The 27,414-nt window shown below is 42.2% G+C and overlaps 1 protein-coding gene across 4 annotated transcripts in view; it reads left to right on the top strand.

Annotated features, from left to right (window-relative positions):
* ARHGAP42 (Rho GTPase activating protein 42) overlaps positions 1-24,574 on the top strand; it is a 276,290-nt gene extending 251,716 nt beyond the window's left edge. The window contains exons 18-25 of one of the 4 annotated variants that reach the window (XM_042854667.2): positions 2,625-2,784; positions 3,778-3,922; positions 5,936-6,316; positions 9,270-9,308; positions 9,433-9,589; positions 12,097-12,159; positions 23,485-23,564; positions 23,810-24,038. In XM_042854667.2, the coding sequence (XP_042710601.1) occupies positions 2,625-2,784; positions 3,778-3,922; positions 5,936-6,316; positions 9,270-9,308; positions 9,433-9,589; positions 12,097-12,159; positions 23,485-23,564; positions 23,810-23,898 (1,114 nt within the window). In that variant the 3' untranslated portion in view covers positions 23,899-24,038. Of the gene's footprint in view, positions 1-2,624; positions 2,785-3,777; positions 3,923-5,935; positions 6,317-9,269; positions 9,309-9,432; positions 9,590-12,096; positions 12,160-23,484; positions 23,565-23,809 lie in introns of all 4 variants that reach the window. The other 3 variants (XM_008178638.4, XM_042854678.2, XM_042854683.2) reach the window with 3 other exon arrangements.
* The last annotated feature ends 2,840 nt before the right edge of the window (positions 24,575-27,414 follow it).

The raw sequence follows: 27,414 nt of genomic DNA, 5'->3' as shown, positions 1-27,414 counted from the left end.
ATGACCTCCCCAGAGCTTACAACCCACAAGTTTGAGAACTCCTGATCTAGACATATTCAAGGCCACATTTTTAGGCTAGGTCTAAAAAATATGTATTAACAATTCTGATCCCATATTTCTTGGTACCTAACTTTGTGGATATGCAAGATGTTTGCATACGCAAATTGGCAATAATAAAGAATCAAAGAAAGAGTCACTTTCGTCTAACATAGAAGTCTAAGGCCTTGCCTACACTACACAGTTTTGTCAACAAAAGGCAGGTTTCATCAACAAAATAGTGGAGTGCTACACCAACATGATAAAACAACCTCAACGAGCGGCATAGAGCTTTTTGCGACGAAGATAGAGTGATGGCACTATCAGTATAGACACTCCATTTGCTTATGTCGCCCTAAGTGGCCTGCAGGAGGTATCCCACAATCTCCATCATGACTGCTCTTGTCAGCAGTTTCTACTCCGCTGCCCTTCAGCCAGGTACCCATCTGTGCTCGACTCCCCCTGCAGCCCATACAGAACTGCGTTCCATGCCCTGCCCAAACTCCCCACACACATTCTTCACATGTTCCTGGCCCGTCGTAATTCCCCTTGCACTCCACCCCTACTGATATGTACCATAATGACAGCTGGATTTACACTCAGCTGTGCAATCCTCATTTCAGAGAGGATCAGGTCCCTTGTAAGAAATGTTAATCTGTGTATTGCTGTTTAATAAAAATGTATTCTTACAAATACAATAATTCTTTATTTGTGTCCTACAAACAAGGGTTGCAACAGAACTTAGCACATCTGGAGATTACAATTTATCTTCAGGCAGGAATCATTACAAGGGTCATTCAAGGTGGCAACTAAACAATGCCTGGCTGAATGCATTACAGAAAGACACATTACTGTGGCTCATTGTCAAAATGTGCCTCCCTGATTCGAATAGCTTCTAGCCCTTTCACCATGGTGCACTGTGGAAAATCTTTACTGCCCACCCTGCATGTTACAGGAAGTTTGAACAGCCCACCAGTATAGCCTGCCGAGCAGTCATTTTGCTCTATGCACCAGCTACCGGAGCCAGCAACATGGAGGGAGGCGCCCTTTGAAGAACTTCTCTTGCTTGAGGTTTCACTTCTGTGTCAGGAAACTGGCAGAGTTTCCATGAAATGCTGGTTGACGTTTTGTTGGCATTTTCTGACCCACTGAAGACACCTGATAGAGCTTATGATGGAGCAGGAGAAAGAGGAGGCAGAGGAGGAGTCCAGGCATCTGCCCAGGCATGGCAGATTTGCATTGGCTGATGCTGCTCATAATACTCAGTATAGCCACTGATGTCCCCTACATGGACTGGCACTTCTGGAGCAGGGTCCCAAGCACAGACTGATGGGATCATATCAGCATGCAGACCTGGGATGACCAGCAGTGGGTCAAGAACTTTAGCATGAAGAAAACTACATTTCTGGAGCTTTGTGAGCAGCTTACTCCAAACCTCCAGCATAAAGACACATGCATAATTCTTGCTTAGAGAAGGTTGCTATAATCATCTGGAAGCTGGCTACCCCAGATTGCTACAGGTCCGTTGCCAACCAGTTTGTTGTTGAGAAGTCAACTCTGGGTAAAGTGGTGGCGCAGGTTTCTGAGACAATCAGTCAGTATGGTTTATCCCAAGGTGGCGAGCATAAAAGAAATTCCTGAAGTAATTGCCAGCTTTTAGAGAATGGGGTTTCCAAACTGGGATTCATATGCCAATAATTTTCCCTCCTCAGGGACCACATGAGTACATACTCCATTGTTAGCAGGGCCGGCTCCAGGGTTTTGGCTGCCCCAATCAGCCAAAACCAAAAAAAAAAAAAAGCCACGAGCGCGATCTGCGGCGGCAATTCGGCGGGAAGTCCTTCACTCCGAGCCGGAGTGAGGGACCACCCGCCGAATTGCCGCCAAATACCTGCACCTGCCGCCCCTCTCCAGAGCAGCCGCCCCAAACACCTGCTTGAGAAGCTGGTGCCTGGAGCCGGCCCTGATTGTTAGGCAGGCCTTCATAGACCACAGAGGTTGATTTATGAATGTCCATGTAGGCTGCACTGGGAAAGTTCATGATGCCAGGGTTTTTCGCTGACCAGGAGTCTGCATTCATGGGACACTATTCCCACCAAATGACACTGTGATAAATGGTGTTACTGTCTCCACTGTTATTCTGTGGCAGTGGCCATATCAGTGCCTTATATAGATACATACATTTGTGTCTGAACAATCGCTGTTTGGAAAACTACTGTGGTCGCAAAGTAACTGCACAGTTGCTCTCTTGGATGTACAGACCAAGTTTTAATCTCTGTCCAGCATAGTCATCTTTGTCCACCTCCTGATGTGGTCTACATTGGCCTGTCTGCATCATCTCTACGGTGTGAATCATTTATGTGCAATTCATGCGGTGGTCATGCTTTGCAAAAAGAAAAAACAATATTTTCCAGCTTTTGGGGGAAAGTTTTCACATACAAGTTTAAAATTATTTTCAAAAGGGAAACTTGAGCTGGTGAACAACAACAAAAGTCCGCTTCTATGGTGTCAGATGCCTTATTGGAATGGGAGATAAGCACAATATTTAGGGAATGTTTAATTAGCCTTTTTTTTTAATTCCTTTGTAGGGTTTCATTACACAGTCAACAAAATCTCATGACCGTCTCCAACCTTGGTGTTATCTTTGGGCCGACTCTGATGAGAGCCCAGGAGGAAACAGTGGCTGCTATGATGAACATTAAGTTTCAGAATATCGTAGTGGAAATTCTGATAGAGCATTATGAAAAGGTAAAAGAACTTCATCTGGAACCTTTTACTTTCATATAATTTGTGATGCAACTAGAATTAAATATGATACCGGATCTCCCATTCACTACCTTCAGCAAATTCCTACAAATAAGAAAAGAGTCAGCTGCATTTATAACAAGGAGTCTGGTGGCACCTTAAAGACTAACAGATTTATTTGGGCATCTGAAGAAGTGAGGTTTTTACCCACGAAAGCTTATGCCCAAATAAATCTGTTAGTCTTTAAGGTGCCACCAGACTCCTTGTTGTTTTTGTAGATACAGACTAACACGGCTACCCCTTGATACCTGCATTTATAGAAGATCACTTTCAGATAGAATGTTTCCTTCTTAATCAAAGCTATGGGCCAACTGTTATGGGGATACGAAAGGTCTAAGCACAAGGAGCAGCCACCCAGCCTTGTGCAGGAGCTGGCCAGAATCTCACTGGAAAGTGTAGTCCCTCCTATTGGCTAGAAGCAGGCTGAGCAAACACATGGCTATTACCCTGCCCCCAACTTTTCCCTTACACCATCCAATGTTAGCACTAGACCAAAGGACATTTTCAGGTGAAAAATCATGATTTTTGAAAATCCAACTCTCTTGCCTTGTTACTAATAGTACATTGGGTTACTGGAATGGGAGCAATGTTAAACATCTATTGTATTTTCTATCATTTGTGCTCTGTTTACTTTATTTCTCTTAATAGGAACATTGAAAGTAAACTAGTTCAGTTCATTTTTTTATAGTCTTGTATCTGTCAGTTTCACGTGCATATTGTGAGGCACTAATCCAGTGCTGTAGTTCTTACGTTGAAAAATTAAATCAAAACAAAAATCTATCTTCAGTGAACTTTCATACAAAAATTCCTATTGACCTTTTTTTATATATACAACAAACCTATCAGGTGCAAGTGTAACTGGGTAAAATAAGCAGATTGTTAATCATAGCTTTAAAGAAAATGTAAGTAATCGATTGTGATTTTTTGTACTTATAGATATTTCACACTGCACCAGACCCCAACATTCCTCTTCCCCAGCCTCAGTCCCGTTCAGCTTCCAGAAGATCAAGAGCAATATGCCTCTCAACAGGCTCACGCAAACCCAAAGGAAGATATACCCCATGTCTGGCAGACCATGATAGTAAGTTTATTCATACTGTTAGCTATTTACCTCTCTGTTCATGTCTTGTTCTTTAGTTCTCCTGGTTTTTAATTAGTAAGCAACGGTAATTGCTATGCTCCAAGCACAGTGGGTTCTTATTTGCAGTGGTCCTATGAAAAGTAACAATAAAGCGAGCAGACGTCAGTGTTGTTGAATGAGTGCTTTCCTTGCTCCTTTCACAGCATGTTCTGTCAAGCAGTTTTTATGTGGCATAAAGTGTTTGAAAATACATTGTGGTACGCTTGTTATTCCAAACTAACCACCAAGTGATTTGAAATGACCTTCTCCAGACTGCTAAAAAGAATACAAGTTTCGCTTTGTTTGCTTTTAATAAGATCTTGAAGATTGGAAATGGTATAATAGAGCATTTCACCTCATCAATAATAAGGTCAATCCAGTTGAGGTTAGTCTTGGCCAAAAGCTGTTACCATTAGACAGCTCTTCCGTGTGTGTGAAATGAATTATGTGGTCTCTGTCTAAGTCCCAGTAGACAGCTATCTATACCACCAAAACCACGACACAGCTGTTGTTAATTGACACCCATGTTGGCAATTTTAACAAAAAGGTCAAGCACTGAATGGCATGGAGACTGAACTTTAAACCTAGTCTTCTATATGGATTTATAATTAAAAATAGAGAGGTTGGGGGGTTTTTTTGTAGTAAATTGCCACCTAAAGTGATTCTTCATTTTCATATATACTTAAATAAAAGATCCCTCTTTATTCATTATCACCCACTTTTTTTTTCTTAAATTACCATTAGGAGGGGTTGAATTTCAGTACAAATTGTAGCCAAGATTGAATTTAATCTGCTAAATGTTAGCATCTCCACTGGTATGAAATTGATTGCAAAAGAAGTTTTAGTTCTCATGGCTTCTCAAGGAGCCTTTATGTTACTGCCATAAAAAAGTAAATTCATAGATAAAGTTGTACATTAATGGTGGGGGTTTTTTGAGCCTAGTTGTTGTACAAGTCTCCAAAGAAGGGGAGTTCGTGGGTACCTAGCATCAACTTTTCAAAATTAGATACATGCAGATGCTTGTGTGTTCCTAACGTGTGCAGACACCAAACCTGTGCACTCTAACTGGGTGTCTGCATGCACAGATGGCAAGCGAAGTGCCAGTTAAGAATCACCACTAAGACGTGGAACTTCTTAGCTGTTACTCCAGCCTACTGGCCAAAGTAACTTCAGTGGCCTTTGTTTAATAAAGAATTAGGTGGTTCCTACAGTGCACTGATGTGTAGCAAGCCCATATGGAACTGATCTCCATGTGCAGAGGATACACCAGCCCATGGACTGCTGCCACCCCACTCCTTGTGTAGAGAAGTTCCACTATTTCCAAAGGTCCCTTCTCATTCTTAAAACAGTTCAACCATATCTAAAATTTACACATTGTGCCCAATAAAGATGACTTTAACTTGTTTTAATGAGGCCTAATTCCTGGGTCATCTTCAGGTTAAATAGGAAAGCATGCTGAGAGCTGAGTCCACAGAGGCAAAGATGAACCTCCTGCTTCTGTTAATCCCAGAATCCAAGAGCCATATCCCCTGAGTCTTCAGCAGTGGGGTTGGAGAATAGGGAGCCAGAAGTAGAAAGTTTCCAGGGCTGCAATCTGTAAAGAGACTGGAAAGTTCAAACTAAAATAAAATAGTAGAAGTAGTTGCTGCAAAACAATAGAACCGGAGACTTTGGCATCAATCCGAGTCACATGAATTGTCGTGGTAGCCTATGGCTGGAGCAAGCCATCAGAGGAATATGTGACTGCATCCTTCACATAGAAGGGGGGCATAAAACAGCTGCCCTATTGAAATGCAAATTAATCAAATACCCATTCTCTTTGGAGAATTATCATCTGCAAAAGCCATATACTAATGAGTTTGATGATTATTGAAGACTCCAGAGGCCACATATGCATTAGGAAAATGGATACTTTGAGAAAGTGTAATTTACACACAAAATGTCATTTTTCTTCTTTTCCCCACTCCTCTTCAGGTGATTCATACAGTAGTAGCCCAGACAGCACCCCCATGGGCAGCATAGAATCGCTCTCTTCTCATTCATCAGAACAAAACAGCACCACAAAATCCGCCTCATCCCAACCCAGGGAGAAATCAGGAGGAATTCCATGGATTGCATCTCCACCTTCTTCCAATGGACAAAAGAGCTCAGGCCTCTGGACCACAAGTCCAGAATCCTCCTCTAAGGAGGATGCGACAAAAACAGATGTGGAGTCAGACTGTCAAAGTGTATCTTCTGTCACTAACCCAGAGAATACATCTCCACCGATAGATCTGACCAAAAAAGGGCTTTATGGTCTGTCTGGGCTGAAAAGGTCTGCAGCTTCCTCCCTCAGATCAATCCCTTCAGCAGAAGGTAGGTCCTTGCATTAAGTTGTTCTATCAGGACACCACTGAGTTAAACATGATGCACCAGAAAAAATTAAGTTAATCAAAAGGCTATTGAAATTCATTGATTTTGTTCATTTACTTTGGAATCTTTCCACCATGTTCTTTTGTTGTCCAGACATTTTTTGAGCAATATTTCTAAGGTGCCCTTCATTTGTGCCTTTTGCATAGTTTAGAAGGCATCAACCCTTCTCACTACTTGGAACAGTGGTCTCACCTCACCCAGCACTGCTTAATTACATGTAGGGCTGGAGTAGCTAGCCAGGATTCAGCACTCTCAGAGATGAGTCTTGCATCATGATTAAAGGTGACAAGACTTGGGTTTTGAATTCAAGTACATAGGGCTCTGGGCTGAGAACACCCAGTCCCCAGCACCCTCACTTTCACCACTTCAGGCTATATGCTTGCTTTGTTTTCAGCTGCATCTCATAAGAGGTCAAGACTGTTTCTACAATAACTGGATCTGAGATCATGTAGGATTTTTGTAGAACTCTACCAATACCTTGAATTGCAAGCTGAATTGGCAAGTGGTGCAGAAGGCTAAGCGCTGATGTAATGTGCTCTAGTCAGTGTGTCCTACTTAGAAGATGGCATTTCTTTAAGTGGCCCCAAAAGGGGCTCAGCAAGCATGTGGACAAGGGGGATTCAGTGGATATAGAGTATTTAGATTTTCAGAAGCCTTTGACAAGGTTCCTCACCAAAGGCAATTAAGCAAAGTAAGCTGTCATGGAATAAGAGAGAAGGTTCTCTCATGGATCGTTAACTGGTTAAAAGATAGGAAACGAAGTGTAGGAATAAATGGTCAGTTTTCAGAATGGAGAGAGGTAAATAGTGATGTCCCCCAAGGGTCTATACTGGGCCTGGTCCTATTCAACATATTCAAAAATGGTCTGGAAATAGGGGTAAACAGTGAGGTGGAAAAATTTGCAGATGATACAAAACTATTCAAGATAGTTCAGTCCCAGACAGACTGCGAAGAGCTACAAAAGGATCTCTCAAAACTGGGTGACTGGGCAACAAAATGGCAAATGAAATTCAGTATTGATAAATGCAAAGTAATGCACATTGGAAAACATAATCCCAACTATACGTATAAATTATGGAGTATAAATTAATTGTTACCACTCAAGAAAGAGATCTTGGAGTCATTTTGGATAGTTCTTTGAAAATATCCACTCAATGTGCAGTGGCCATCAAAAATACTAACAGAATGTTGGGAATCATTAAGAAATGGATTGATAATAAGACAGAAAATATCATATTGCCTCTATCTAAATCTATGGTATGCCCACATCTTGAATATTGCGTGCAGATGTGGTCACCCCATCTCAAAAAAGATATATTGGAATTGGAAAAGGTTCAGAAAAGGGCAACAAAAATGATTAGGGGTATGGAGTGGCTGCCATATGAGGAGAGATTAATAAAACTGGGACTTTTCAGCTTGGAAAAAAGACGACTAAGGGGGGTTATGATAAAGGTCTATAAAACCATGACTGGTGTGGAGAAAGTAAATAAGGAAGTGCTGTTTCTTCCTTCTCATAACACAAGAACTATGGGGCAAATGAAATTAATTGGCTGCAGGTTTAAAACAAACAAAAGGAAGTATTTCTTCACACAAGGCAAGTCAACACGTGGAACTCCTTGCCAGAGGATGCTGTGAAGACCCAGACTATAACAGGGTTCAAAAAAGAACTAGATAAATTCATAGAGGGTAGGTCCATCAATGGCTATTAGCCAGGATGGACAGGGATGGTGTCCCTAGCCTCTGTTTGCCAGAAGCTGGGAATGGGCAACGGGATGGATCACTTGATGATTATCTGTTCTGTTCATTCCCTCTGGGGTACCTGGTATTGGCCACTGTTGGAAGACAGGATATTGAGCTAGATGGACCTTTGATCTGACCCAGTATGGCCGTTCTTATGTTGAAGTATAGCATATAATCTAGCCAGTAGGTTACAAAGGTGTGGCTGAACATGTCTGTGTGCACACATGGAATGAAAGAAGATATTTTTGGCCACTTCTCCTGTTTTGGAATCCAGAAACTGAGTCCAGTCCATCACAAGATGATTTCACAATACCTTGATAATTGACTGGGCATTGCCCTTAAAAATAGATACCAAAATAAGTCAATTTATTTATAATGTTGTGGATTACTAAAGTTAACACAATCATCAAGACAGTAAATTCTGATGGATTGAACATGAGATTTGGAACCAGGAACCCCTGAGTTCTACCTCTAGCTCTTCCACTGATCTGCTGTGTAGATTTGTACAGTGCTTAGCACAATGGGGTTATGTAGGGCTCCTAGGTGATAGATCATTTTGAGTAATTGTTTCCTCATCTAGAAATTGGGAACTTTATTAAGTAAAATCTACCTGCCTTGCAAGAAATGTATGAAATGTATTAGTCTTTATACAGTGCTTTGAAAATGTGAAGCACTGTATTATTATTATTATCATTATTATTATCCTATTACCTAAACCTGTGAAAGTCATATGTAAGAACAAAGCAGGCTTGTACCTGGACATCTTTTTCAAAGGCTTCCTGGCTGTTATTACTGAATATTTATATAATATTACATTAGGGTCTTCTGTTTCTGACAGATAAAATCCAAGCTATGCAAAGTTGGTTTTATTTTATTAAGATATGGTAACAAAATAGTCATTTAAACAAGTTTTAATTTTCATCTACAAAAATCTCAGAAACCTGTTTTTGTTAGTTTGTTCTGTTTTTATTTGGGGGGGAGCTATTAGTATTAAACAGACAGGAGGCTGGCTTGTGTAGTGTTTTACTAATGGAGTTTTAGCATCATCAGTGTTCAGAAAACGTATTATATATTCATTGGTGCAGCATAAGAATCTTCCGCCTTCTTCAAAGTTTTAATATTATTCTCTCCATTTTTGGTGGTGATGCTTTTCTAGTTACCTTTCTGCTTGATAGGCTGTCTGTTCTCTTTCTTGGTAAGCATTGTCTCTACCTATTTTATTTCTTTTTAAAAATCCTGCTTTCTTATGTATGATATACATGTTATTAAGGCACACTGAAATCTTATTATATTCCCCGCATTCTGGTTGTTCCCTGTAGGTGACAAAAGTTGCAGTGGATCTGTACAGAGCTTAGCCTCAATTGATGCCAAAGATACACCAAAGGCTCCACTGAATCCTGAGTTGCCACCCAAAATGCGCAGGAGATTGAGATTGGATACTGCATCAAGTAATGGCTATCAGAGACCAGGATCCGTGTAAGTCATCAAGACTTCGTGGAGATTTGATGTATTGCATTATGTTCCCATACAAACTATCCTATACAGCTGGGTGAATGATGGGGAAAGTATTCATGAATATTTGATCAGATAAATCAAATGAAATTGTCATCTTTGAGAATTATTCATCAACATTCATAAACTTTGAAAACTAGGCAGATGGGGGCTTACCCAAAGTGTATTGAAATCAGTGGCAGAGCTCTCTGAATAATGGATTTTTTGGTTTATTGGCAGTTCCGAAAAATAAAAAAAAATGCTTTGAGTTGAACTGAAATCAAAATGTATTTGAATTTTTGGCTAATTGGTTTGGGTTGAACCAAGACATTTCATTTCATGTGTCATTAATAAAAGCAAAAGAAATGAAGGGCTAGATTCACAGAAACAGAAGACAAGGGAGTGACACTTATAACCTTTAGCCCAGAGGTTAGGGCACTCACATGGGATGTGAGAGACCCAGCTTTGAATCCCTGTTTTGGAGCAGTGACTTGAATGCAATTTTCTCCCCTTCTAGGTGAGTGCCCTAACCACCAGACTATAGGCTATTCTAGTTCTGGGGTCTCTCAGTCTCTCCTGTTGAAGCTGTTCCACTTTGTATAAATAATTAAGAAGTCATCAGAGCAGGGACTGGAACCTGGGTGTGTCCCCTCATATGGGAATACCCTAGCCACTGGGATGTAGAGTCATTCTCACTCTCCCGGTGACTATTCAAGTATTTTGTACAAAGTAGAACATCTTCAACGGGAAAGATTGAGAGATACCCCCCTCCCCCAAAATACCCTATATCTTGGTGGTGAAGGGCAGTCACTCTAGAGGGAGAGACCTGGGTTCAAACCCCTGCTCCAGAGCAGGGATTCAAAACTGGGTTTCCAGCATCCCAAGGGAGTGCCCTAACTATAGGTTAAAGGTGATAAGCGAAGGGCAGCACAACTGCCATGGCCTCCTGCTCCAGTGGCTTTGTGAATGATGCCCAAATCCTCTTGTGACTGTAGCCTGAAAAGTCGAAATGTTTCATTGTGACATTGTTGAAATGGTCTGTTCGGACATTTCCAAAAGTTTTTCTTTTTTTGTTTTGTTTTGGCCAAAACAAATCAACAAGGATTCATTCGTGAAATGTTTTGGTCAATCTGAATCTTCATTTATTGGTGAAAAAGTTTCATCTGAAAAATTTCACACAGCTCTAATCAGCGAAAGACCCCCATTGATTTAATCATTGGGTTTTGGATTAAGCCAATAATGAGGAGAGAAAATTAATCCATCGAATAAATTATTGGACTAATACTATTCAGCCAGCTCTAACATTATCTCTCTGCTTCTTCTGTGTTTATTATTTAAGAGATCTAAATGCCACAGACTGTCGAGGCGATATGTCAAGGAATAAAGTGTTATTCATCATCACCTCTTTCTTTTGGCAGTCAGAAATCAGAGCAAGACAAATTTAATTCCTCTCTGAAATTGATGTGTTCCATTGCATGCATGGGTTAAATAATTTGTTTGTTTTTGATAAAGTAGCTAGAGATTTCTTGAGACGGAATGCATTGCAAAATATAAATGATTATTTTCACATAAACTGTGGGTTAAAAATGTTTTCTAGTGCTTATAGCACAGGACTGGCGGTCAGTAAACCCAGAAATGATAACACCCATTTTCCCTCTCCAGAAACTACATCTCACTCACTTCAGGTTTATTTAGTGACAAGACATGAATATGAATTAAAAATTATGGGAATGTTTTGTGTTGCATTTTCAGCAGAGTTCCTTCCTGTTTTACCAATTCAGCAAGGTACGTTAGCTCATGCCTAGCTTGAAACTGGTTGGACTGTTCATGTCCTTCAAGTTGGGCACATGCTTAAGATTCTTGCTGAACTGGGACCTAAGCTCAGCATGACTTGCTTCTTGGTTTCCTCCATTGTTTCTACATTTTTCAGATTGAAAAAGGGAGCACAGTCACTTTAAGAATCAAATACAGAATTTAAAATAAAAATTAACATTTTCTTGTCCGTGCAACTAAAATTACCTTAGATCGGGGTTCTCAAACTTCATTGCACCGTGACCCGCTTCTGACAACAAAAATTACTTCGTGACCTCAAGAGTGGGGACGAAAGTCTGAGCCTGCCCGAGCCCTGCCACGGGAGGGAAGTAAAGCCAAAGCCCAAGCCCCGGGTTGGGAGCCTGCAACCTGAGCCCTGCCACCCCAGGCTGTAGCCTTCGGGCTTTGGCCCCAAGCAGTGGGGCTCAGACTTCACCCCCAGGAGGTGGGGCCAGACTTCACCCCCAGGAGGTGGGGCTTGGGCTTCAGCTTTGGCCCCAGGCCCCAGTAAGTCTAACGCCAGCCTTGGCGATCCCATTAAAATGGGATCACAGCTCACTTTGGGGTCCCAACCCACAGTTTGAGAACCGCTACTTTAGATTATTAAAACTGAAATAACTCTATGCAATTAATTGAAAGGGACAAGTTTAAAACCAGATGCCTCTTAACTCAATTTTCAGAGTGGCCGCAAGAGCCCAGTTGTTCGAAAGTGCTGGTTCACTTAAACAAGCTTCTTCAGGACGGTAAGTGCCCTACACAATTGAATTGTAGTTAAAAATCAAAGCCATATGCTCTCAGAGACGGATGTGGAGGAGTGGAAAACAATACTTTGTACATTCCAAGGAAGCATCCTTTGCCATGCAAACATGCCCCCATGTGTCAGGCTCATCCTTTCTATATCTCTCATAGAAAGAGAGAAAGTTAGACCATTGATTTTCTCCGTCCACTGGGACAGTACCTGTACAGAAGCCGAAGACAGTAGGCTGCCTCTTAGTGAAACTGTCCTTTCCAAACTCTAGCTTTGGATAAAAAGAATCAGGCTTGTTACTATTCTTCCCACCATAGCTTCCTTGCTTCGGTTTCCATTTGGGGAAATCTGTGATCATCCCACGGGCCCTTTAGTTGTTTACACAGCCATTGGATTTGTTTTCGTCTTGTCACTTTAATTATAGTAGAGCAGACATCCATTCCTTGTATAGCGTTCCTCTAGGAAGTGGAACCATCTCTATGTTGTCCAACCTCTTCTTCCTTCCATTCTGCTTTCTTTTTCTTTCTATCGCATTTCACTGTGGGCTTCCATACATTTCCCAACCAAAGGGCTAGATTAAAGGCAAATAAACAGTTCCAGATCCAGCACCAAGAGAGTGCTCAAGCACCATCAGAAGATGGCTCAGGGCTAAGGCTAAGATTTTGTCATGGTTATTTTTAGTGGACAGGTTGCAGACAATAAACAAAAATTCACAGAAGCCAGAGACCCGTCCTTGGCTTTTACTAGAAACACCTGAGGTGCGGGGGGAGAAGAGAAAGCGCCATGGGGACTAGCACCTGCTCCTGTGGCAGGGGCTGACTGCTGCTGCTCCAACCCCAGGAGGGCTGACCCAACCCCAGCCGCTGCTCTGCCAGGCCGGGGACTGCTGCTCTGGCAGTTCCAGGGCTAGCCGCCAGTCAGCTGTTCTGGAGGCCCCAGAACTGGCCACAGGTCAGCTGTTCTGGCGGCTGTTGCTCCAGCAGCCCCAGGGCTGACAGCTGCTCCAGCCCTGCCCCAGAAGAGGTAAGTCACAGTTGTCCCAGAAAGTTCCGGAATCTGTGACCTCCTTAACAGAATTGTAGCCTTACTCATGGTCCCTTCTGCCATGATTTTATAAGAAATCAGTCAAGACTTGGTGGCAAGACTGAGCAGCACTTACTTACATAATTACAAACCTAAGACTGTTAAAGAAATCAAATGTATATTTTATATCTTACTTCCCCCCCACCCTTCCTGTCTACCTTGTCTTTATTGTAAGCACTTTGAGGTAGTGAGACTTCAAGAGCTCAATCCATTTAGCTTAAAGAGAAGGTTAAAGGGTGACTTGACGACAGTTTATAAGTTACAAAATGAGGAACATGAGAAACAAAAATTTGGTAGTGGACTCTTCAGTCTCGCAGACAGAGAGATATCACGATGCAATGGCTGGAAGTTGAAGCTAGATGAATTCAGACTGGAAATAAGGTGCAAATATTTAACAGTGACAGTAAGTAATTATTGGAACAACTTACCAAAGGTTGTCATGGATTCTCCATCACTGGCAATTTTAAAATCAGTATTGGATTACATAAGAACGGCCATACTGGGTCAGACCAGAAGTCCATCTAGCCCGGTATCCTGTCTTCCTACAGTGGCCAATGCCACGTGCCCCAGAGGGAATGAACAGAACAGGTAATTATCAAGTGATCCATGCCCTGTGATCCTCCATCCCCTGATTTTAAGAAAATATACTCTAGTTCAAACATGAATTAACTCAGGAAACTTCTACGGCCTGTATTATACAGGAGGTCAGACTGGATGATCACAGTGGTCCCTTCTGGCTTTCCAATTTATGAGACTGGGATTACAGCCACCTTTTTGTGTAGCACTTAGAACAACAAGACCCTGAGCCTAATGGGACCTCCGAGCAATAGAGTAACAGACATATAACATCCAATAACAATAATTCATGGAACCGTAGGGGCTGATGTGAAACTGGCAAGCAGGCAGGCACCAAAATGCTTAGTAACTTACAGTCTAGGCCTGACAGCTGACTGCCACCCAGCAGGTGGCAGGATCCAATTCAAGAGAAAGCTGATCAGTTTGAGTTGCCAGGACCTTATGATGTGACGGGAGGGAGGGAGGGAAAAGGCAGCAGCATGGCTGAGTCGGGTGGGGCACAGATGCTTGTTTTGTGTGGCACACAAGCCGAAGGAGCTTCGATAGAGCCCTGCTTTGCTGTTCTCTGGCACTCTACCTCTACTCTGCTCCTTCTCCTTCCCACTGTGTGTTGCTCCCCGTCCTCCCTCCTGCTCAGTTCCCATTCTGTTGTACTTGTATATAAACCACATAAGAAGCAAGAGTCTGACAAAGAAGAAAGTAGCTGTGCAGCTTCATAATGGGGGTGGAGGGCAAAGGATAGATGGCAAAGGAGGAAAGGCTTGACAGGCTTAAGAGCTCCTCTATCCAGTCTTCATAAGAACGCAGACTAGTGACAATAACAAGGAGAATGAGAGGTCAGCAGACAGAATGAGGAAGGAAGAGATAAAAGGTGGCTCAGCTGTTATTGCAGTGCTGTTTGAGTCAGACCAGCCTCTGCAACAAGGGAGCAGTCAGAACCAGCTCTTGCTTAAACCTGCATGCATGCTATGCACATGAGGGCCAAACTGAGCCCTTAAAGCATTCTTCTGTCTCTTTGCTCCACTGAAATCATGTAAATATGACCTGTCTCACCCCACAAGTTAATTTTCTTGATCTCTCCATAATAGCCTACTAGAAAGGGTATGTGCATTCATAAAAATACAAATATATGGATTATTTTAACAGAGAAGGGGGGAAACACAGACACACGTATGCAGGAATTCCAGCAGTAAAAGTATGGTAAACTCTGACTTTACAACGTTACTGCCACCTTCATCCATTCATCCATATGAAGTGTTTCTGGAGTGTATATTGCTTGGTATCTGAGCTTTGAGATCCGATGTCCTTCTGTAAGTTAGTACAGGAATCGACGCTCATGCATGTAAATGTTGCAGTGTTAAAGGGGCACTATGCATTCTGTTATAAATGAAGCTGCAATACAGTGTGTAATTCAGTTTCTAAAATTTGTGTCTGCCAAGTAAAACTTGGCCGAATATGTTCCACCACGAGGCTTTGGCCCTGCAAACTGCTCTGCACACACAGACCTCAATTCCCAGGCCAGTCAGTGGGGTTCCCCAGAAGTCTTCTCACACAGATCAACTTCCAAGATCAGGACCTAAAACAAGGATTCTTTCCATTTCCTCACCATTGTTACAAAGTTCAAAAAAAAAAAAAACAGAAGCAATTTTGGACGTGAAAAATAAAATGTTGTTGAATGTAGTGCTCATGTGTAGCATCACGTTTTGGTAGCCCAAGAGAATAAAGCGTGCACTCTACAGAGCAAGCTGCAGAGCGCCACAGGCTTCCCACACACCAGTCCCCCAAGGGTGTCATCCCTACACTGGGGCTGATTAGTGGCTCATTCTGTGTGTCCATTGAGTCCATGAGGAAGGAGTTGGACAATTCCCGACAACTCATTTCACATAAGCCACCAAACAATCGTCAGATAGTAACAGCTTTTGCTCCTGCTAAAGTAGAACCAGCACCTAGAGGAAAGCCTCTATTCCATTATTAATCTCTGGAATCACCAGTGTCCCTTGCTTCCAGATTTTCAACTACTTTTTCCCGATCCAGGATCCAGCCTCTAAATAGCTACATTGCGATTTGTAGATTCTACCGCCTGAAACAAAACGTTGTCATCTACACAATGAGTGACATTTTCAAAAGCACCTAAGTGATTTAGGAGCACAAGTCCCATCGACTTTCATTTTCCAACAGGTGTCTGCAGATTGTCTCCTTTACTATCACTCTTGTGATCTGGACAATACCCTTCCTAGAAACAGCATTTTCACCTCTTCTTCCTAGGTTGGTCAGCTATAATGTACCCCCTCCATGAACACCCCTCTGTTGCTTGCTTCCTTTATCTTAAACCTGTGCACTGTTTTCAGCTGTACATAAACATGTGTCTTCCGCAGTTAGGGTGACCAGATGTCCCAATATTATTGGGACCGTCCTGATATTAGGGGCTTTGTCCTATATATGCAATTATACTCCCCACCCTGGAAAAAAAAGTGTCCTGATTTTTCACACGTGCTATCACTTTATCCACAGTGGCATCAGTTTGATTAGATCTCTTTATTCAGAAAGCAACAAAATGAGTGTTCTAAATTAGTGCATTTTGGTAGGCAGAATATATGCCCATTCCCAGATCTTTACTCAGATTTTGATAACTCTCTCCCTCATTCTAGTCCCAGCTGCATTTTTGCCTCTCCATCCTCACTCTCGCTACTTTTCCCTTTCCCTCAAACCTAGCTTTAAGGATAAGCTATCAATCTGGTGGAGCACCCAGCTATCAGACCATGGTGTATCCCTTTGCTCCACACTGGATCTAATCCCTGTCACTGATGTATAATACCCATGACAGAAAAGCAGCATAGTTATTATATCTTTATGCATATATGGCTGTATTGCCCACCAGCCCCAATGGGGATTGAGGCCCTGTTGTGATAGATTTTGTACAAAAATACATAGAGAAATAGTTCCTGCCCCGAAGAGCTTACAGTCTGGGAAATAGTATCAAAGGGTTAGCCGTGTTTAGTCTGGATCTGTAAAAAGCATGGCATCTGACGAAGTGAGTATTCACCCACGAAAGCTTAAGCTCCAATACGTCTGTTAGTCTATAAGGTGCCACAGGACTCTTTGTCGCTTTTTAGTCTGGGAAATGTGAGGTTTCCTATTCTCTAGCTTTCCATTAGGGGCTTACTCTTGGGGGCTCAGGTAAATGAGAAGCTACTGACCGGAGTGAACATCATGGCATAGCGGTGACCAGAATTGCACGAGAGGGAACAGCTCAAAGAATGAGAGCGAGGGTGCAGTGATCATGATTTCATCTGAGTTGGCAGCAAGGTCCTGGGGGAACAGGCTCAGGATTTGAATCAATGTGGCTTGGTAGTATGATGTCTAGGGAAGGGGGAGGACCTATGTTCCCTTTTGCATCTCTTCCTTGCTATGTAATTAAACATATCCATCCAGTTGTCATCATTGTCCTCTTGCTTCTGTGCCTTATTTCACATGTCCTTATACACCTGGAAGCCACGTACCTCCACACTCTGTTCTCCTTCAAGTTCCACCTTAGACTGTACCTCAAGGCCTATAAATCCATGTCCTATAAATCCATGCAAAGAAGCGTTACCTAATCAGTTGTCTGACAGTCCTATACAAAGCGTAACACTTTAAAAGAATCCAAACAAAATCTCTGGCACTAACAATTGCATCCCATTCCTTTCTTTCATGTGTACGTTGTCTATGTAGACCACATTTCTTTAGAGCAGGAATCTAACACTTCAGGCTGCCTATAAAGTGCCTAGAGAGATAAGGTGGGTGAAGTAATATCTTTTATTAGACCAACTTCTGTTTGAGAGAGACAAGCTTTCAAGTCACACAGAGCTCTTCCTCAGGTCTTTTACTCAGAATGTCATAGAGAATTACAAGGTGGGACAGATTGTTTGCATAAGTAGTTAGAGGAAGCGGGGGAAAGGCAGCTTGGGTGTGTGTGTGGGGGGGGGAGGAGTTGTTAGTGGGCTATAGGTTGCTGTAATAAGCCATGAATCCAGTGTCACTGTTGAGTCCATGGTTTTTAGTGTCAGCCAAAGTTATGAATTTAAGCTCCCAGGCTCGTCTTTTGAAGGTGTTGTGCAGGTTCCCTTGGCAGATGAGGACTCCTGGTCTGTGAGGAGCTTGCTTTTGATGATGAGCTTGGAGGGGCGGGGGCTTTGGCACCATGCAATAATCAATAATATTTTGATGATCTGCTGAGATTTAGATAATCACCCAAATGTTTTGATGCCAATAATCATAAACTCATCATTAGGGAGTCTGGAAAAATGTAAAAGTAGGCCTGAAAATGGGGAGTGTCATAGGGCAGCCCCTGCCTGGAGTGCCCTCCTGTGGCAGGCCATGGCATGACAGGCACCCTTGTTTCAGTTTCCCCTCTCGGGTGACCCACTAATTCTCTTCAGGCTTTCTTGTTTCAATACTGCCATTCCTGATTTATTACAACAACATAATCCATAGCAAAAGTCCCAAACATGTAGTCCATTTCTCACCCCAGCACAAGCAGTCATTAAAACTCAAGACACCTCGTCCCTTGATGCCCCATATACATTCAACCATGCCTGGACTCTGTCGGTCCTCTCCTGTCCTTGTACCAGGACAGATTTCCGCTCTTCCCACTGGGAACCCCCACAGAGTTTCGTGTGGGAGCATCTTTGCCAGGAGAGCATCCCTCACTCCCCTAGCCCTCTCATGTTTTCTCTGGGTCCAGCTCACCGGCCTTGAAGATCTCAGAAGTTAAGCTCCTCCGCTGCTCTCCTTCCTTCAGTCCTCTCCAGCCCTTGGCTGCAGTTCTCCAACTTAGAGCCAGGAGGCAGCTCCCTCTGCTGCTACTCCTCCAGCCTTCAGCCCTCTTCAGCCCTCTGGCCCTGGTTTTTGTCTTGGAGACACCAGCCAGAAAACCCCTCTTCAACCTGTCCCCAGGAACCACCCTTCTGTTTCCCTCTAAGACCACTCCAGTCCGCTGGTCTTTGCCAGTGCCCACCTGCCCTTCCTGACTGAACCAGCCTGCTGTGACTCACTGGGACTTTCTGTTACTGGCTCTCTCTCTGTTCCTTGATATCTCCCAGCTGCTGCCTTGCCCTCTTCATTGACTAAATGGAAGCACCTGCTCTGGCACAGGGGAGCTGACCTACTTTATTTACTGGGGCCTGCCACTCTATGAGGGGAAGACAAATGTATTCTCCAGTAGGTAACCTGTTCAACTCAAGTTAAGGAAAGTGAACTCTTAGGAGAGGTAGATGCCATTATCTAACTCTTCTATGCACTGAACGGCATGAGTAACTCTCTTCTTCAAAATAATGTTAGTCCTTTTAAGAGCCTCACTATAGATGATAGTGCTATTTTCACACCCTCTTCGACTGGCAGCATTGGTTGAAAAAAAGCATTAGCACCACCGGAGAGAATGTCCCTCTGCGCAGTTGCACACAATAAGATTACCTTGAGCCGTGAAAGCTTGATAACACATTGTGGCTGGACAGTACCATCATAGGAAAATGATATCTTAATAATCACAAAATGTGATGGAGATGGAGGGAATAATCAGGAGCCTGAAAATTAGTCAAAAAGTCATGGGAATATATTTCTAGATTAGGCCTATCCCTATGCTATTTCACGCACACTGTTTTATTTGTACATGACATCAGTGGAGTATAATTATTCTGTATGTCAAGAATAATAACAACAAATTAAGATAATAAGAAGATCACTTGAAGAAACTGTTAATTCAAGCAAACTTGCTCACACTTGACTGCATTTATATGACTGTGCAGTCAATTAATTGCTGCATTTTGTTCACTCATTTTATAGGTGCAATGACTTGACACTCGGGTCCCTACAAACTTTCTCTTAATTGGAGAATGCAAGACCGACACCCTATTTTTTTCTCAAATTTATTTCATTTTTGGAGATTAAACATCCCTCCATTCAGCTGAAATTGGTATATTTTACTAAACATAAGAAAGTGCCAGAGAAAGAAAGAATTGTATTTATTCCACTTATCTCATTTTAACACCACAATAAAAATCAACATCTTCTGACTCCAGGAAAGCTAAATAGCTTATTTCTCCACACACACACTCCACAAACATTACCATTTCTTCTCTCTCTGTTCTTAGCTTCCCCTTCTCACTGTAGCAGTTGAACTCTTAACCTTGGTTTAGAACACAGCCTGACTGGTTTACAGCCTTACCAAATACGGAGGGTATTGCATATTATCCATGTGTTTATAATCATCTCTGTGGTTTATTAAATTCAGTAGAGGATACCTTAGATTATCTGGGTTTTGGTCTCATGTTTGTATTATGTATAGTTTTATGGTTAAGTGATACAGGAAATAGATATTTTGTGGGAGAACTATGAACATACTTACCATAAATGTTTATAGAGCTCTTTATCATATCAAATTAAAGAGGAGGGCTTGTGGTTAGGGCACCACACTGGGACTCTGTAGATAAGAGTTCAGTCCCAGACAGGTCCCGGACTTCCTGTGTGATCTTAGACAAGCTATCAGATCCTCTTTGCATCAGCTGTAAGACGGGTAACAAAACTTCCTTGTTTGTCTTGTCTGTTTAGATAGTCCCTGCCCTGAAGAGCTTACGATCTCTCACTGTGTGTTTGTACAGTGCCTACAACACTGGAAGCACCAATCAAAGTTGGCTCAGATAGGTGCTACTAGAATACAAATAATAGCATCAACAGGGAGGCACGATCTGTTTTTCTTCTGAATGAGTTCAGGGTTTCTCTTCCCTGCTAGAAATGAGAGGCAGAGATATCATCTGGAGTGGTGTGCTGTCCTCTTTACCACCACCACCACCACCACACAAAAGGGGCTATGGTCAAGGTTTTCAAAAGTGTCTAGTGCTATTGGGTGTCAAACTTGAGACCCCTTAAAAGGGCCTGATTATCAAAAAGTGCTGAAAATCAGGCCCCTTTAAGGTGCCTTGAAGAGGACACCCAAAAACTGAAGTATGAGCTTTGTGAAAATCTAGGTCTGTGCTGACTGGAATTTATTAGAGAGACAAGGTGGGTGAGGCAATATCTTTTATTGGATCAACTTCTGTTCATGTGAGAGACAAGCTTTCAAGCCACACAGAGCTCTTCTTCAGGTCTGTGAAAGGTACTCCGAGCCTCATAGCTAAATGCAGGGTGGAATGGATTGTTTAGCATAAGTAGTTAGCACATATTCTAAGGGACATTCAAGATAGAGAGGCCCGTTAACATCTCTGCAGTCACAGGACAAAAAGAAGGGGGTTAGTGGGCTACAGATTGTTGTAATAAGCCATAAATCCAGTGTCTCTGTTCAGTCCATGATTTTTAGTGTGTAGCAGAGTTATGAATTTAAGCTTCCAGGCTTGTCTTTTGCAAATGTTGGGTGGATTTCCTTTGAGAATGAGGATTGATATGTCAGATATAGAGTGATTGCTTTGTGAAAAGTGTTCGCCCACCCACAGGTGATAGGGAGTTTTTGTCTTCTATCATTTCCTGTGCAAGTTCATTCAAGAGCATAGTTATTGTCTGGGTTCATCCCCATAGTTGTTATTAGGGCATTTAGAGCACTGCATGAGGTACCTCACATGTTGTGTTAGGAATGTGCAGGATCCATGGATCTTGAAAGGTGTGTTGTGGGGGGTGTAGCAGTGGAAATATTTCTGCAGGTTTTGCATCTGTTGTTCTGGTAGGGTTTGGTGCTGCTTTGAGTGGGTGTGTCCTGGTCAGTGGGGATCTTGCTTCTGATGATGAGCTTAGAGAGGTTGAGGGATTGTTTGAAGGCCAGAAGAGGGGGTTCAGGAAAGATTTCTTTCAATATAGGGTCCCCATCGACTGTGGGTTGTGTTTGTTTGATGATACCCCACATGAGTTCCAGTTTGGGATGGTAGGCGACAACTAGGGGTGTGTGGTCGGAGGGGGTTCTATTTCTGTATTGAAGCAGGTTCTCCTGGAGTATTTGGGTGTCCTGTTTCATGGTGCAGTCTACTTCTCTGATGCAGTGTCCTTGTTTGGTAAAGACAGTTTTGAGCGTGTTAAGGTATATATCCTGGACTTTCTCCTCTGATCATATTCTGTAGTATCTGAGTGCCTGACTGTAGATAATAGATTTCTTGGTGTGTTTGTGGTGGTTACTGGATCTATGAAGGTAGGTGTACTGATCCATGGGTTTCTCATATATGGTTGTCTGTGGGGTTCCATTATTGAAGCTCATTGTCATGTCCAGGAAGTTGATGCTAGTGTGGGAGTGTTCCAGAGAGTAAGAGTGCCATGAAGGAATATCAGAACTCATAAAAAGAAGAACAGGAGTACTTGTGGCACCTTAGAGACTAACAAATTTATTAGAGCATAAGCTTTCGTGGACTACAGCCCACTTCTTCGGATGCATATGCTCTAATAAATTTGTTAGTCTCTAAGGTGCCACAAGTACTCCTGTTCTTCTTTTTGCGGATACAGACTAACACGGCTGTTACTCTGAAAAGAACTCATAAAAGCCATCCTCAAACCACTCACCACACAAAGGGCCAGCTTCCTCCAAGACACAACCAACTCCTTCCAGAAAGTCCACTACATTAGCAACCTCCATCCGAACACCAGCCTCGCTACCATGGATGTCACTTCTCTATACAACAATGTCCCTCACAATGACACCATAGATTCCTGCCTCATATATTTATAAGACATGGACAGTCCTCAGATATACACCCTGACTCTTACCAAATTCATCCATTTCATCCTCACCCATAACAATTTTAAATTCAACAACAAACAGTTTGTCCAAGCCATGGGAACAGCCGTGGGTACTAGGATGGCTCTGCAATATGCCAGCCTCTTCATGGACCACCTTGAAGAAGAATTTCTGGACAAATGCATCATGAAACCAATGATATACATGAGATACATTGAAGATATTTTCATCCCCTGGACAGACGGTTTAAACTCAGATTTCCACCACAACTTCAGCAACCACCACCCGTCCATTAAACTCTCTCTGGAACCCCTATTGGGGGAGGGTTCCTTCCTTCCTAATTCCTACAGGGGTGCATGGAGCTTCAAAAGTGGGTGTGGAGGAGGCAGGGGAATGGCTGAACCATCCTTCTACATCAGTCTGCACAGCACCATTGGCACACAGGGTGGAGCAGAGAGGTCCTTAATGTGTAAATTGTGTCCACCTTAATATAACCTTCTGAGTTCACTAATTTCATTTCATGGGAAGAAAGTCGGGGGGAGTTATGCTGACAAATTAAAATCTACCACAGATGGTATATTAGATCATTGAGTCAACGTTCTGACTGGGAAGAAAGTGCTATCGATAATCTCCAATTTCATCACAAACTGCAGTACTTTTACATAACACATGACGTCTTGAACAAATTTATCCTCACCTCACCTCAGTGTGGTGGGCGATGCCCATAAATTTTGATATCTCTACTTAGAGCTGGGAAAAAATGAGGTACAAAGAAGTTACATGACTTGCCCAAGGCCTTACAGAAAATCATGTGCAGACGTGGAGTTAGTCTAGATAGATTCATGAGTTTTCTCTAGAACTCTGTCAGGATTCCCTGTTTCCCAGCTCAGTGCTGACTATTCTGCTTCTCAGATTTTTAAATTCATTTTTTCCCCCTTTTCTTGTTTGTAACAAACTTATATTTTGATCTTTCAGACAAGCCAAAGCCATGTATTCCTGTAAAGCTGAGCACAGTCATGAGCTCTCCTTCCCACAGGGGGCGATATTTTCAAATGGTAAGATGTATTAGATAGTCTTCTTATACACACAATATTTAAACATAACTGCATCTGTGAGATAAGTCAAGAGATTTTCACTTCAAATTTAATGTTTATATCTCCATTAATCTGATGTTGATCTTTTATAATGATGTTGATCTTTTTAATTCAAACATCTGGGATAAGGATTAAATTTAACTATAACAGATTTTAATATATATTATATATTTTTATTTATTTATATATTTATTTATTTATTGCAGTGTACCCATCAGTGGAACCAGGCTGGTTAAAAGCAACGTATGAAGGCAAAACAGGACTAGTTCCAGAGAATTATGTTGTCTTCCTCTAGTAATCTTTAGTGGACAGCAGTATCTTCATGGTATCCATGGTAACAAATAATAAGCACTATGATTTTATCTGACACAGATGTGGGGATCAGCCCGTTAGCAGAGAGTGGTAGATTTTCTTCAAATTCTGCAAGGGCAAATTAGGTAGCGCCCTATAAATGGAACAGGACATAATGAAATAGTTAACAGTTTTTTGTACTGCAGATGGTACTCTGTTTAAATAACTTCCATTGTTTGTAACACAAGCATGTTGCATATTTCTTTTATGGATAAGGAACAGTTGAGCAATAAAATCAGAAAATTAGCTGCAGAACATGTCAGACCTGAGATATTGCTCAACCAGCATGAAATTCACAGGCAATGCACTCTGCCGATCCTTACAATTATATTGTTTTACATGTAAAAAATTATATGTTTGTTCATAAAGCAAGATATATTTCTATGATCTGCCTTCTGCATTAGAAAACTTGATTCTGAGACTGGTCCCAGTCATTTCATGGAAGAAGTTAATCTGCCATAAAAGCAGAGTTTTGAATCTCTTGTTATGCAACGAGATCACAGTATACAGATCCAGTAATGTATGTAATTTATATAACTGATAACCAAATTAGATTGTACACTGATTAAGCAGTAAGTCCTCTTTCAAAATGTGACCTTTTAAAAATCATTTAATTCAAATATTGTACAGATTTATCTTATTTCCTCCTTACTTTCATCAGTTTGTTTTATCAATATAATTAATATTAATAATAAATTATATGTCTAGCATCCATCTTCCCTAAGACATTCTCGGCTTGTCTCAAAAACACAACCATACCAAACAAAGAAGTACTGAAAGTAAAATGATGGGGAAATGTGTGAGGTTAGCAACAAAGAATGAAAATAAATCTAAAACCTGAAATAAAACATAGCAGAGTCCCACAATGCCATTAAGACACCCAAATTGTTTTTCAGATTTTCCACCGCATACAAGACAAATGACCTATGAAGTGTCTAGTTTTATAAGCTATGATTTCTAAAGGCTGCTTTTAGCTGTAAAAAGTAGCTGACATGAGATAAACTTTGATTATTTTGTTAAGTTTGAAATACAGTTTCCTCAGAATTTCACTTAGTTATTTGACAACAATTCCAAAACATGATGATAAAACCGCTTGGTATAGATATTTACAAATAATCATTAATTACTCCAGCTGGAACTAAAAGGCAGTCATTTTCTAACTACTGACATTAAATTTTGTGTGAGTTTTCCCATCAAAGTACAATGGCTTGTATTAATAAAAGGCTGTAATAAACAGTGAAGGCACAGGCACTTTATCACAGAATAACAATCCTTTACAAAGAGAACAAAGAACAGAAATCAGAAAAGCAAGAGAGTAAACAGTAAGCAAAGCATATGTCCAAGGCAGACACTCTGCTTGCTGAAAGAATGACCATAGAGTCCAGTCCTGAAGGCCTTATTGGCAAAACTCCCCTTGAATTTGGACATCCCCAATTAGTTAATCGACAGAGCTGCTAACTTGGTGAATCCATTCTGGGGAGTCAGTACACCGTGACCTCAAAAACCTACACTGATGTCAACAGAATCACACATGCGCTTAAGCCACTGGCTCAATCAGGGCATAGCTCTTTATTGAACTGCTCCAGGAAAACTGCAGTAGCTGCATGGCCAGTCAGCATGTACTATTCAAAGCAAAATCATTTCAGCGCTACATTAACACATTAGCAGCTGAGCTCATTGCTGTTAGTGCTACAGGAAGAATTGCCTCTCACACAGACTCTCCTGCATGTTAGCTCTGTCTCCAGTAACAGTATTAAATATTACAGGTGGGCAGGGCAAGGTAATTCCATTATGTCGAAGATTTAGATATTTCTAAATTAGGTTTTGTTCCGATTCAGAATGAAAACCCCACATTTTGAAGTTTTCTGCAAATTGACATGGCCGGCTCCAGGGCACTCTGCCTGGTGGCCTGTCCTGGAGCTGCAGACCCTGGAAGCCCAGGGGTCCCCAACTCTGAGACAGCACCCCTGGCAGGCTGTCCTGGATCCACAGCCCTTGGAAGCCCAGGCTTCACAGCAGCTCACCAGGCAGGGTTTCCTCAGACCTTTGTTGAAATAAAACCGTCTCCATGCAACATTTTGATTTTGACAACCAACAAAACGTTTTTCTCCGTGTTTTTCCTACCAGCTCCATTAAGTATATTAACCCTTTATTTACCAAAATAGTGGGCGCTGCTTTCTTAATGGGTTAAATAGGAGCTTTTCCCAGGGCTGAAAACTTTACCAAGCTATTAAACACTGCCAAATTTTCCGGCACTTTCCCTGGAAGTCTTAGTAGGCTATCTATAGCCAATAGTCTTTCAAAAGTAGTGTATCTCTAATAGCTTCTGTACCTGCCTCCTGGACAACACAGTGGGAGTTGCTTACAGTGAGTCATTTCTTGACAGAAATTTAATTGTTGACATTCAGGCTGGTGGCAAGAGCCATCTCCGCACTGAGAGCACCAAATGGAGCTCAGCATGGGGGGCTCTTGGAATCCTTTGCATGACACAGACGGAGACTTCCCACCAGCTTCAAGCAGGCTAGTAGGGGGTAGGTTGGAACCAGGCACTGGAGGTCAGACCATGGGATCGATGACTACAGTAATTCAATGACCCACAATAATTTGGGCTATTCATTCTACTTCACTCTCAAGAGTTTCATTCTCGCTCAGTTCACTATCAGCAGGTGACACCTCGTGTCATTAAGAATGTTTCCTTGGTAGGTTGTTGTGAAGGATAATTCCAAAGCTGTCCCTCTTGGACAGTAGAGGCAAATATCCTGCTGACGTATCTGTGTTCAGCACTGAAGTAAAGTAGGAAGAAGGCTCCTCAGCAGGTCAAAGCTTGCAGCTCTTAAGTCAGGCAAAATTTATGTCGACTTCAATGGGCACTTCCCCTGAGTCAGAGCTCTGAGACTTCCCTGTGTAATTAACCTCTGAAATTTCAACTTCTCTCATCCCATGCTGTGTAACATCCTGTTTGGCTGTGCTTGAAGGCTCTGTCCTACGGTGGTGGGATAACAAGGAGGTTGCGCCTTCTCACCATTCCAGGGAGAGGTGCTATCTGTGCTCCTGGGGGTTGTTAGTGGAGAGGGAGGTAGGGCCCTGCTTAGGAGACTAGGACAACCAGTGACCCTAGCATGGAGTAGTGTCCCCAGACACGCTGTCTGGCCTCTGTACAGGGCCGCAATGGGCTGGGGCAAAATGCTTATTTGAGCTATCTTTCCCCCACCCTGATTTCCCCATCCCGTGGAGATGAACGATTCCTTACAGCCCTTTGGAGAGACTTATCAGTCATGGAACTTTGACGGGGAGAGAGGAAGATCTTTTTTCCCCCTTTAGCCTAATATACTATCTGAGCCTTCTTCTCTTCCTCAGTAGTGTATGGTGAATAGACATGGGGTACCTAGGAATCTGTGAATCAGCCACTCTGCATCCTGCATATCATTTTAAAGGGACACAGCCACCTTTAGATTCACAT

This window comes from Chrysemys picta, chromosome 1 (genome assembly GCF_011386835.1).
Source record: "Chrysemys picta bellii isolate R12L10 chromosome 1, ASM1138683v2, whole genome shotgun sequence".
NCBI classification, from domain to species: Eukaryota; Metazoa; Chordata; order Testudines; family Emydidae; genus Chrysemys; species Chrysemys picta.
This window is presented reverse-complemented; position numbering and strand designations above follow the sequence as displayed.